The sequence below is a fragment of the Zasmidium cellare genome, assembly GCF_010093935.1.
Source record: "Zasmidium cellare ATCC 36951 unplaced genomic scaffold M409scaffold_8, whole genome shotgun sequence".
Classification (NCBI taxonomy): domain Eukaryota; kingdom Fungi; phylum Ascomycota; class Dothideomycetes; order Mycosphaerellales; family Mycosphaerellaceae; genus Zasmidium; species Zasmidium cellare.
In genome coordinates this window covers 948,389-960,347 of record NW_022986952.1, presented here as the reverse complement: position 1 = coordinate 960,347, position 11,959 = coordinate 948,389, and the positions used below count along the sequence as shown (strand labels likewise).

At 53.1% G+C, this 11,959-nt stretch overlaps 7 protein-coding genes across 7 annotated transcripts; 3 read left to right on the top strand and 4 right to left on the bottom strand.

The window, feature by feature from the left end:
• Positions 1-247: 247 nt before the first annotated feature.
• Positions 248-1,315, bottom strand: M409DRAFT_52042 (uncharacterized protein; the record flags this gene model as incomplete). Its single annotated transcript, XM_033811969.1, has 1 exon — positions 248-1,315. One exon carries the CDS (start codon positions 1,313-1,315, stop codon positions 248-250), a length of 1,068 nt encoding a protein of 355 aa, XP_033671202.1.
• Positions 1,316-1,742: 427 nt separating this feature from the next.
• On the top strand, positions 1,743-3,125 carry M409DRAFT_52041 (uncharacterized protein; the record flags this gene model as incomplete). The annotated part of the gene is made up of 1 exon (XM_033811968.1): positions 1,743-3,125. The coding sequence occupies one exon, from the start codon at positions 1,743-1,745 to the stop codon at positions 3,123-3,125; it is 1,383 nt and encodes a 460-aa protein (XP_033671201.1).
• A 740-nt stretch (positions 3,126-3,865) lies between these two features.
• M409DRAFT_64625 (glycoside hydrolase family 28 protein) lies at positions 3,866-5,301 on the top strand (the record flags this gene model as incomplete). Its single annotated transcript, XM_033816157.1, has 2 exons — positions 3,866-4,466; positions 4,520-5,301. The coding sequence occupies 2 exons, from the start codon at positions 3,866-3,868 to the stop codon at positions 5,299-5,301; spliced, it is 1,383 nt and encodes a 460-aa protein (XP_033671200.1).
• A 586-nt stretch (positions 5,302-5,887) lies between these two features.
• M409DRAFT_64624 (uncharacterized protein) lies at positions 5,888-6,664 on the bottom strand (the record flags this gene model as incomplete). The annotated part of the gene is made up of 2 exons (XM_033816156.1): positions 5,888-6,067; positions 6,122-6,664. 2 exons carry the CDS (start codon positions 6,662-6,664, stop codon positions 5,888-5,890), a joined length of 723 nt encoding a protein of 240 aa, XP_033671199.1.
• A 280-nt stretch (positions 6,665-6,944) lies between these two features.
• Positions 6,945-8,459, bottom strand: M409DRAFT_19911 (uncharacterized protein; the record flags this gene model as incomplete). Its single annotated transcript, XM_033805150.1, has 1 exon — positions 6,945-8,459. One exon carries the CDS (start codon positions 8,457-8,459, stop codon positions 6,945-6,947), a length of 1,515 nt encoding a protein of 504 aa, XP_033671198.1.
• A 509-nt stretch (positions 8,460-8,968) lies between these two features.
• On the bottom strand, positions 8,969-10,513 carry M409DRAFT_35992 (uncharacterized protein; the record flags this gene model as incomplete). The annotated part of the gene is made up of 1 exon (XM_033810484.1): positions 8,969-10,513. One exon carries the CDS (start codon positions 10,511-10,513, stop codon positions 8,969-8,971), a length of 1,545 nt encoding a protein of 514 aa, XP_033671197.1.
• Positions 10,514-10,888: 375 nt separating this feature from the next.
• Positions 10,889-11,665, top strand: M409DRAFT_64622 (uncharacterized protein; the record flags this gene model as incomplete). The annotated part of the gene is made up of 1 exon (XM_033816155.1): positions 10,889-11,665. The coding sequence occupies one exon, from the start codon at positions 10,889-10,891 to the stop codon at positions 11,663-11,665; it is 777 nt and encodes a 258-aa protein (XP_033671196.1).
• Positions 11,666-11,959: the final 294 nt, after the last annotated feature.

The following is an 11,959-nucleotide window of genomic DNA, read 5'->3' as shown; positions in this document are numbered from 1 at the left end:
GAATGGTCACCATCACCAGCCAAGGCCACCAACGTGCCAGAGTCGAGTCGGCTTGCGTTGAAATGTCGGTTCGCATGAACGTGCCGCTGTCCAAGGGTGCATACCGCACGTGCTGACCATGCATCTCTTGCAGCCTTGCACGCGAGTCCCACTTTACGCCCCTACACCACCATGAGATTGGTGCACAGCATGCGAAGTCTGCAGCAATTAAACCGCGAAGGGATTGGACGGTAATTGGGGCGAATTCTCAACCAGTGCTCGAAAGTGCTCTCAGCCTTTCAGAGCTTTGCGCAACCCCTTCTTCAAAGCCAATCGCCCGCGCGAGAGAGACGGCCTCCTTGTACTGGCGTTTCGCGAGGTCTGTATCCTTGGCCATTTCTGCGAACTCGCCGAGGTTGTGAAGGGCCACGGCGCAGCCAACATCACATTCCTCTGTCCTAAGTGGGGGTTTGATGGTTCCTGCCACCTCAAGTGCTTTCTGTGCCCACGTTCTCGCGTTCTCTAGCATGGTCTCCTTTGTCGCTGCTGGTCCGCTAGGTCTTGTGTTGACGTTCTGGGATGTTGCATAAGCTTGAGCTTCGCGTGCCATGCGAGGAGACTGTTGAGCCAGACTGGAGGCGAGGTTGTTCATCAACACAACTGAATGGCAGTCTTTGGTCGGATGGAGGGTAAGAGCCTGCAAGAAGAGCGGCGTTGCGAGGTAGTGCTGGTCCTTGGCCTCGTAGCTATGTGCGAGCGACTCGAGGGTGGCACCGATCTCCTCGTCGTTCATCCAAGGCCCCTCCTCCTCCTCCTTGACCTTTGCACTCTCTCTTCGTTGCTTCTCCTTCAGAACGGTTTCAACGGCCCAGATCAGCCTCTCTTGGGCCATTTCCCGGTCCCAGACTTCTGGCGTGCCGTACAACTCTCCCAGTTTGACAGACACGCCTACAGTCTTCCCCAGAACCTTTGTCCTTCTTTCCTTGTTCTCAGGAAGATTGCCAAACTTCTCCAGCCACAACAGGTTGGAACCACGAACAGCCTCGAGGATCTGTATAGCGTTGGGATACTGCTGAATGTCTTCCATCAACTTGGCTACCTGAATCTTGACTCCCATGATCTCATCGCCAACTGGATCCATGCCAATCTCAGAAGCAACCTGCAGTGCCTGCTTGTAGTACTTGAGCGCCTCTTGTGGATTCAAGTCGTAGTTTGTGTAGTAGAGCGCCCTCCGTAGCTTTCTAGCAACCTCTTCGGGATATTTGTGGAAAGACTTGATGATGTACTCCTGATAGATGATATTCGCATAGACGATCCCTGCCGCTCCCACGATCATAGAGACTACCGCAAGAGAGATGGAGACCGGGTGTTTCTGGAATAGAACGCGAGCATTCTCTGCGAAGCTATTCTTGAAGCGTTTCTGGCCATTGGGAATTGTGTTCGATCGAGTTTGGAATTGGGGTCGCTTCGGTGCAGTGTGTATTCGTCTAGCAGGTTGCAAAATCGTTCTGCACACTTGTCGTACTGGAAGTCCAAGTAATGGTCGCCCAGACATGGTGTCGTTGATGGTATGTGCAGTTTATGGAAGGTGAGGTTCAGAGGTGTAACTTTTGAGTTCGTGATCTTAACCAAATTTTGATGGAGAGCATGGATGACGTCTACGCGCCATCAGCTTCGAGCTCCATTCGCGTTCCCTACCTACCTTACGGCTTGACCGAAGACCATGCACGACCTCGCATACCATCTAACCAGACAATGACAAGATGTGTGGACGGTATGTGCTCTCAATGCGGCCGTCGCAGGTGCGGCAGCATCTAGTAGAGCAGAACATGCCGGTCGAAGAAGCTCCCAGCGATGAGGACGAGCGAGTCCGGACGTCTTGGAACTTCGCCCCAGGATACCATGGCCTGATCTATCGTGCCCAGACCAACAATCGAGGAAGCGGACATGATGGCAACCAGGGCGAAGAAGGGAATGATTCTGGCGAGCCATCACCCAAGAAAAGCAAGCTCTCTCAACCCACGTCTCAGCCAACAGTCGATGGGCTCGCAACCCAAGAGACGAAGTACAAGCTACAGGCTGCCAGATGGGGCCTGATTCCATTCTGGACCAAGCGCCCTCCCGACTATGGCAGCCAAATGCGTACAATCAATTGCAGAGACGACAGCTTGATCGAAGACCGGGGGATGTGGAACACCATGAAGAAGCGGAAACGATGCATTGTGGTAGCAGAAGGATTCTACGAGTGGCTGAAGAAGAACAACGGCAAGGAGAAGATACCACACTTCACGCGGCGGAAAGATGGCCAACTCATGTGCTTCGCTGGACTTTGGGATATGGTTCAATACGAGGGCAGTGAAGAGAAGCTTTATACCTACACAATCATCACCACGGATTCCAATAAACAACTCAAATTCCTTCACGATCGTATGCCTGTCATTCTGGAGCCTGGTAGCGAGGCGATGAAAGCGTGGCTAGACCCTAATTTTGTCGGATGGTCCAAGGAGCTGCAGATTATGCTGAAGCCGTTTCAGGGCGAACTCGAATGTTACCCGGTCGACAAAGCTGTTGGCAAGGTTGGCAACAACAGTCCATCATTTATCGTTCCCATTAACAGCAAGGAGAACAAGAAGAACATTGCGAATTTCTTCGGCACTCAGAGAGCCACCGCGAAAGAGGTTGCTGCGAAGAATGAGGCTGCTCGGAATGATGGAGAGCACAGCAATGTCAAAATCGAACAGCATCCAGACGAGGACCGCAAGACAACCGTCAAAGTCGAAAATACTGAAGACAATGCGCCATTGTCGAAGCCTGAAGACGAGCCCGAGGAAAAGTTGTCTCAGCAGATCAGGAAAGATGCTACTGAAATCAGCGATCAAGACATCATCAATGCAGCTGATGCACAAGTTGAAAGAGGCATCAAGCGCGAAATATCCGAGATCGAAGACGCTGACCTGCTCAAGGCAGCACAGAGCCCTCCAAAGAAGGCTGTCAAGACGGAGAAAGCAACACCATCTCCTGTCAAGAGTTCGCCAAACAAGATCAGTGGCAGTCAGAAGAAGCGCAGTGCTACGTCCAACAATAATGTCGCCAAAACGCCAGCAAAAGGAGGCAATGCCAAAATTACAAGCTTCTTTGGCAAGTGAGCACCACCGCGATGAGGATTGCTTCATCCACAATGACGGCAAGAGTTCAAGAAAGCTGCAATACACTTCGAAGGCTTCACCGATGTTAATCTTGCCAGCCGATATCGTCCTCGATGTTAGCAGTGGGTCTCGGTATTCAATCGCTCGGATCGCGGCATCCAACATGATGAACCGGCCCTTGTCGCCGCCATACGCGGGCCGCTATTTGGAACGCCACCACTCCACTCACATAGTGCCGAAGGTTTCAAGTATATATTTGAAATGCTCGCCTGCAGCTGGATCATACGGTCTAGACAACGCGCTTGCTCGTCAAAGTCTTGGAATCCGTCAATCAGCTTCTTCCGTTCAAAGCATGCCTGAAAACGAACCACCTTCGCCCACGCTGCTCTGGATTTGGGCATACCTCCTGCAATTGTACTTTGCTCGTTTGGGTACTATGGACGAGACGGAGCGCCTGCAACCATGATGTGTCCTGTCACAATACTGTAAACATGAAGCAACGAAATCTCCGACGTCGTCGGTTAACGCTGCGACGCACGAAGAAAGGTGGCACATCTCGTGCTCGATATATAGAGCCAAGCTCTTCCAAGCTCTACCAAGCATCTCTCATCCTTCCTTTCCAAGAGATCTCTTGAGCCTACCAGGACAGCGGTGCTGTGCCTTTACTTCTTCAGTCATTCGTTTCATCTTCTGCGCCAAGAATATCTTGCCGAAGCCACTCCCTTGACCACAAATACACGATGGTTTACCAAAAGACATTGACCGCTCTCCTCCTCGGCGCTGGCGCTGGGTTGATCGATGCCCGTCCAGCTCACGGATGGAACATTGCACGCCACGATCACCATGAACACAAGCCAAAGTCGTTCACTTTCAGCTTCCCTTCCTCGGACCCGACTGGATCGATCGCAAGCATTCCCCTTGGCACTGGTTCTGCCATAGCCCCATCTGGCACAGTCGTTGTCCCTTCTGGCACAGCCATCGCCTCCTCTGCAAGCTCAGCCTCCATCGGCACGACTGAGAAGAAGTCAAACAGCAGCAACTCCTCCGCCAGCACCAGCGTCGCTGCATCGACCGCTGCAACGACCGCTTCCGCTGGTTGCACTTTCACCGATGCTGACTCGGCTATTGCATCCAAGGCGTCGTGCTCCTCCATCGTGCTCAGTGGCATCACTGTCCCGGCTGAAACTACCCTTGATATGACCGACCTCGCCGATGGTACCACTGTGACGTTCGAAGGCACGACGACTTTCGAGTACGCCGAGTGGGAGGGCCCTCTCATCAGCTTCTCTGGGAAGGATATCACCATCACCGGTGCCAGCGGCCACGTCATTGATGGCAATGGTGAGCACGAACATACCACATAGCTTCCCCTGAATCTTACTGACCAATCTCAGGCGCAAAGTGGTGGGACGGTGAGGGCTCGAACGGCGGTGTCACCAAGCCAAAGTTCTTCTATGCCCATTCCCTGACTGATTCGACGATCTCCAACCTCAACATCCAGAACTACCCAGTCCAATGTTTCTCCATCAACGGCGCCGAGAATCTGTCCGTCAAGGATGTGACGATTGACAACTCTGCTGGTGATGAGACCAACTCAGACGGGGACGCCTTGGGCCACAACACGGATGCCTTCGACGTCGGCTCTTCCACCGGCGTCTACATCTCCGGCGCCAACGTCAAGAACCAAGACGACTGCCTCGCCATCAACTCCGGCACCGACATCTCCTTCACAGGCGCCACCTGCTCTGGCGGCCACGGAATCTCCATCGGCTCAGTGGGTGGCCGCGACGACAACGACGTCGCCAACATCTACATCGCCGACTCGACCATCTCCGACTCCCAAAACGGCGTGCGCATCAAGACCGTCTACGATGCCACCGGGTCCGTCAAAAACGTGACGTACACCGGCATTACCTTGTCTGGAATCACCAAGTACGGCATTGTCATTGAGCAGGACTACGAGAATGGCTCGCCGACTGGTACCCCTACCGACGGTGTTCCGATCACGGACCTCACTGTCTCGGACGTCACTGGAAATGTCACGGATGATGCTGAGGAGGTTTATATCCTCTGCGCTAGCGGTGCTTGCAGCGATTGGACTTGGAGCGGTGTGAGCATTACTGGTGGCGAAGCTAGCAGTAAGTGTGAGAATGTACCAAGCGCGGCTTCTTGCTAGAGGACTTGAGCTTGAGTTTGGTGGAAGTAGATGGGTGATGGTGGTTGGATTCATTGTATACTACTTGTTGACCGTTGGTACCGCTCATTGTACGCCACATCAATGGCAGTCTGCGAGTTTAAGCACTTGGTCTCTCAGCGGCTGATGGCACTGTTGGATAAATGTCAATATGAGCATTGCCTCTACCTTTGATCCAAACTTTACTATTGCTGTCAATACTAGCTTCACCCCTGACTTCACTCCTGGCTCTGATTGAGACCTCACTATCAACCTCATTGTGCTTTGGCCCCGAAGTTAGGACGTAGCAGGCTGCACAGAGTTCCTACTGATCATCTTGCGGTGTGATCATGACTTCCTCAACAACGGGCTTGGGGTCTCGATGACTTGATGAGCAGAATGTAAACGAGTGGGAAGATGATTGAGGTCGTTGAATTCACTGTGTAAAGACTGATCTGAGAACATAGAAACACGCTCGTTTGAATTCTCAAACCCTCATGTTGCTCACTTTCCAAGCACATCGATACCGCCGCCGACAGCACTTTGGCATACGTCAGCATACGAGTGTGGTGAGGATATGAAGATAGACTCACTCAGCATGGAACTTGACCGTAATGTCCTTGGTCATCTTGACCTCTTGCGGCTTGAACTCCAGCTCGTCGGGTCGCTCATAGCTGCCACTGTCCCTCTCGAAGCCACGCGCTGACTGGACCGCAATATGCTGATTCCTCGCGAATGAACGGCCACTGTGCGCGTAATAGTTGTTTTCCTAATGAAGCTGTCAGATAGATTCGGCCGTCATGCGAGAAACATAAGCACGTACCGTCAACGATACCGGACGTAGGTTGGTACATCCCAGTATCTCGCAGTAGTCCTTGGCCTTCTCCAAGGCATCCTTGGCGCAATCACGACGAAGCTGCGGACGGTATGAGTCCTCGGTAGCCGTGGTGAGGATCCAATCGATGTCGTTGACGTGGACATGAGGGATGGAGCTGATCCTCGTGCCGAACGAGCCAAGGGCTTTGAACTCCTTGAAGCGAATGTCGAACTTGACAGTGGCTGAGTGCTTTATCGGAGGCTGCTCGTTGTTCTTGTCGTCACGCGGCATCCAGGAGCGAGACGATAGGGAGGTCTTGTTCCAGTGAGCCAGTGGGGAGGCTGCTTTTGCCTCGGCGGTGTCGTCTTGAGGGGATATCTCCCGTAGCAGCTCTTCGATGTGCTTGGCGGTTGTGACCACTTCGTCGGCGACAGAGGCTTTGTTGGCCCCAGTGCTTGACACCGAGACATTGATCAAGGCACGCTCAGCAGGGTGTGGAATCATCGCGTGACCCGAGATGGACAGCTCGAATGGTACGTTGTTCGACATCGCTTCGATCGTATGCGTTGTACGACGGGACGTGGAATGCGGAGAGCCTTGTGTAAAGATCTGAGGATATGGAGAGGGGTTTTGGTTGCACAGCGGTAGGCGAATTGGAATACCAGCAGAGGCCCAAGCGCTTGGTTCCATGAAATTGTAAAGTGTCCAGAAATTCGATCCCGAGGGAGCAGAGGGAGCTTTATATATCCTGTCGGCAGGCAACAGCCTCTTCGTGCCTCAGGAAGACATCATCACGTGCCGACTTGACTCCACGTTGCACACTCGGCGGCTAACAGGAGGCCGGATCTGAAGGCTTCAAACAATCCGCTGAAGTGCTCGCCATGCGCGGTGGTGCCATCCCAGCAGCCTCAAATACCCCCAGAATCTTCTGACACCAGGCCATCTTGGGAATGTCAATCTTCCTGCCATACCAGTGCATTGCGATTTGAAGCGGGAAGATTGCTGACGCCAGTGCGACATAGCCGTTTTCTGGTTGGATGTCGGTGGCCAGGGACATGCAGATGCTGTCTGCATATTCGTACGCCATGCCGTTGAGTCTCTGGATGTCGTCGTGGGATTGCAGGATGAGTAGCCCGGGGTGCGCTTCGCAAAGCTTTAGTCTTCCTTGGATGAGGCAGAGCATCAAGACCCAGTACGACCTTTGCTTGGAGGCACTGAGTGCGTCTTTGAATAAGTATGCATTTTGGAAGACGCTTTCGTGATTGTTGAAAGCAGAATGGATGTCTGGGATTTGGGAGACGGCGGTAAGTCGATATGGCTGGTCTTCGATCTTCTCGTACCAGCTGACCATCGCGTCTTGAAGCTCGCCTTCAATGGCGACAATGTCGTTGATCGTCTCAAGTATAGACTCCACTGACGCCGCTGAACCCTTGTGGGTGATCTTGCCAGCGCGCTCAAGCACTTCAGGCACCCGCACCGCGACCGAGATCATGTCTGTGGCCGAGCTGAACGTTGTGCCGCCCGAGAGAGCTACTTGTAAATTTCTGAAGCCTCTCAGGCCTTTTCGTTCGAAGACAGCGTCCCATGTGGCCACTCCATTCAGCTGCGCCCCGAGCAATGCCCGCACGCCGGGGTCGAGATCAGTAGGGTTGAAGTACTCCAACATCTGCATCATTCCACGAACATGTCGTCGGGCACCCATGCCGTCTGGGGCCGCAATGTCGGAAAAGAGTTCGCAGATCAGGAGTACATGCATCGACGCAAGCAGGATGGACGGGCTTCGTTTCGGATTGGCAAGCTCAAAGCGTAGACTCGAGACTGCCAGACCGTACGTTTTGCGTGCAGCCTCGCGCAGTCTCATGTCTTTGCTCGCGATGCCTACGTGGACTAGGCAGACAGCATCAAGGCAATACATCAGAGTAGGGCTCTTCGGCGCTGATCGTAGGATGTAGTCGAAGCCTGCGAATCTTGAACCGTCTTTGCTAAAGAACAGTTCTATAAATCGTGCTTGAAACTGCTGTCTGGCTACCGCCGTGCTGTGTAGGTAGGAGACCCAGGAGAGTTGGCGTGGTGCCTGTGGGGCCAATGATTGAAAGAACAATGCTCGATCGGCTGCGATGGCTCTTTCATCTGGTCTGACGACTACCTTCTTCGGGGGCAGTCTGTTCGATTTTCGAGAGCTTGGTTGTGCGGGTTGCTTTGGGCAATCGCCGACTGCATCCGAAGAGTCTTTCTTTTCTTTCAGGAAGTTGTCTCCATCGTTGCTCAGACTCGTATCTCGTGACATCTCGTCTTCTCGATGTTGTTGCTCTGGCGCCGACTCGTCCTTAGGTGTCGCTGCCATTTGTGCTCAAGGCGGCGATAGTTCAAGTCGCCGACAGGATGACTTGTTCTGCTTAACTCCGTGGGTGTGTTGAATCCAACGACAGCACTCTCGGCCCTGTACCGGGCACCTGCTCCTGAGACTGCGCCCAAGACTTTGGCTTCATCGCTAGGCTGTACTGGCAATATCACCGCAGACGTGACATGGTGGGGTTCAACTGTGTGTCGATGGAGGTTGGAGTCGATATTGCAGCTCGCAACCCTAACCCTGAGTGGGTCACTCGCTGGCGGACGAATGGCGACCAAGCAGCTGGACGAGCACTTGCATTTCAGCCGTGTGGACGGTCGACAGTGCACCCTATCGTGTATCTTCACAGTCATGTGCGTTTGGATCTTGAAGAACCGACTGCTGGTCAATTTTCAAGTCGATGGAGCAGATGGCTTGCTCACAGGCCGAACCTTTTGGTATTGGGTATCACATTCGTTCAACACGGCGCCTTATTTTCTATCGCTCCTGCATGTCCCAAACTTTTATTGCGCGGCGCCTTCATCAGCAGGTTTCTGACGCTGTGCTAACTTCTCGGCCTTCTTCTCCGCCAACTTAGCAGCCTTGCGCTCCCCCTTCGTCCCTCGTCCATCCTTCCCTCCTGACTTATCTCCATCAGCTGCCCCGTCTTCTTTCTCTCCATTGGTCTCAGAAGCTGCCGGTGCTTGCGGTTGGGTAGGATTGGGGTTACCCTGGAACTCAAGTTTCCTTGGATTCATGTACGATCTCATTATTTCCCAATTCACCTTCTCCCTCCGCTCCTGGAAGTCGGCCACAAACTTCTGCAACTCTTTGATGCACCGAGCCTTCATTTCGCCAGTGAGAAGCTCGCCGCTCCGGTATCTCTGCTCCAGATCGGCCAGCTCCTCATCGTCTTCGAGGAAGTAGGAAAGATAAGTGTAGGCGACATCCACATCAGGGTTGCCACCAAATTTGCGGTGCTCCTCAAGAGACTCGCGACCACCAGAGAAAGCGTGCTTGTTGATCTTGTTCTTGATTTCATTTGGCTTGTCGGACATGAAGATGGCAGAGTTGGAATCGGAAGCGCTCATCTTACCACCTGGTCCTTGAAGCGCCGTCAAGAATTTGGAAAGAATCAAGCAAGTCTTGGGGTGAGGATCTGTCATTCGCTCGCATCGGTCTCGTAGCACACGAAAGTAGGGTTCTTGATCGATGGCGCACGGGATCAGGCATGGGATCTTCGACAGCTCTTTGTGTCGTCGGATTGCCGATGGGTCAAAGTCCGGAGGTCGGAAATCCTTGTATCCGAAAAGCTCTGGATACGACGATGGGAATGCGGCGACACACTGCTTGGCTCCATATGCGATGAGGCCGATGCTGGTGGAATCGCCAAACCCGAAAGCCCCTCTTGCCTGGTTCATGGTAACCAGCGACTCGAACTCGGACGTGTTTCTGTAGAAGTGACCACCGATATACTCGTAGTCTGTGAAGATGAACGTCTTTTTGGGATCGAACCCAAGCGCGATGATGTCCTTGATGTTTTCATGGGCGAACTTTAGAAAGTCCTCAGCAGTCGCACCCTTCTTCTGTGTGCCGTTGTTCTTGTTGCGAGTGTACAGGTATTTTTCATCATCCGTCAACATGATCACCAGCGGTACGTCAAACATCTCTTGAATCTCTTTGGTGAAGAGGAATGGCACTGTATGTCCAATGTGCATGCTGCCGCTGGATGGTCCACGCCCGGTGTACAGCATGAACTTGCCATGCTTCTCGTAAAAGTCGAGGATCTTGTCGAAATCGCGGTGGGAGAAGAACAGCTTTCGTCGCATCAATCGATGTGGCTTCTTGCCGGTGACTTGCTCGAATCGCTTTAGATGCTCTTCGGTAAGAGGTTGTACGCCGAACTCCTCGATGAGGCGGTCATAATCGATCGCCTTCGCATTTCCATGCTCGTCCACGCCACCAGAAACGTTGTACGGGTCGATCTGTTGAACGTCGGTCTTGCTCTTCTCAATGGCATCCTCAGCGGTTGGAGGCGCTCCTGTTGCCTCTGCAGCTGCTGAAGCCATTGCGAAGGGAGAGAGTGTGTGGCGTGATGTCGAACAATCTCAGATCCCGTTCCAGCTCTTGGTATCTGCTGCAAGGGATGACTGCAAGCACAACAGGTCCAGTCAGAGGGTGATTGTGTGAAGTTCGCGAAGACATCCCACTTCTCAGCCAATCGCCCCACTAGCGCCATCTTTGTTCGCCTCGCTCCGTCCCGGCGCTTTTTTGGCTTTTGCCTCCGAGCGGAGAAGGAGAGAACTCACGAGAGCATTTGCGATGACCACGCGACCACACCTCGCCACCTCCTCCACCGCAAAACACCATCACAAACATCAAAACATCCATTTCTGCCATCGTCCGGTGATGGGTGGTGCCCGTAAAAGGAGACTGCAGGCATCATGGTGAAATTCTACAGCAGTGAATACTCCTACGACTATGGCTTCAGCGCCGTCTCCCTGGCCTACTTTCTCCGTTATCCCAATCCCTACAGTCGCCATGTCGCATCGACCGACACCATCGACAGGCACTATGATCCAGTCACGCAACGCCTGACCACGACTCGACTCCATGTTAAACGCAGCCGATTGCCACCGGCCGTGCTCAAGCTGCTACCACGAAGCTCGCTCGGTGCAAACGAGGATGGCAGCACCCAGAGCTTCATCCTTGAAAAGAGCGTTATCGACGTAAAAGAAGGATGGATGGAGACAGAAAGTCGGAATCTGGACTGGAACAACGTCCTCTCGGTTATCGAACGCCACACGTACAAACGACCTGCCTTGACCACTTCTGGCGAAGAGAAGGATATTAGCAATGACGTCTCGCTACCCAAAGACGAAGAGCGAACGGATGTATCGGTCAGCGTGACTTTGAAGAGCAGGATTGGGGAGCAGATTCGCAAAAGGAGGCAGCGATGGGGACAGCAGGCTTCGGCTACTTCGGTCACTGGCAACGGCGAGGTCGTACCAGCAGATGAGGAGCCAGTCAAGCAGAGTTGGTTCAGCAGCTGGAGTTCTGGAGCCGTGCGGTCAGCGATCGAGTCGATATCTTTGCAACGGACCGAGAAAAGTCAGCCCAAGGCACAGAAGGGCATGTCGGTTGTTCTTGCACGGCTCCAGAAGGGTGGACTCCAGGCTGTGCTCGAGGGCATGCGAAACGACCGCGAGCTCGCAGTCTAAAAGACTAAATACCGACATCGACTGTACTACTAACGATATTCCATTTTAGCGCAGGCGTTGGGTGGGTTGATTCATGGGACTTTCACTTCTCAACTGTCTATCATTACGGACGTGTTTGAGGGTGTAAGATTGTGTAAATACAAGCAGAGGCCCCAAGCCTAGATAGGAACGACCTCTCCACTACAGAAGCAAAATCATCTATCATCAATTCAATTTGCCTTCGTCATTACCGCAACTCTCCAGTTTTGCATGCGCTTTAGGTGGCATTTGACATCTATTGTATCCCATCAACCC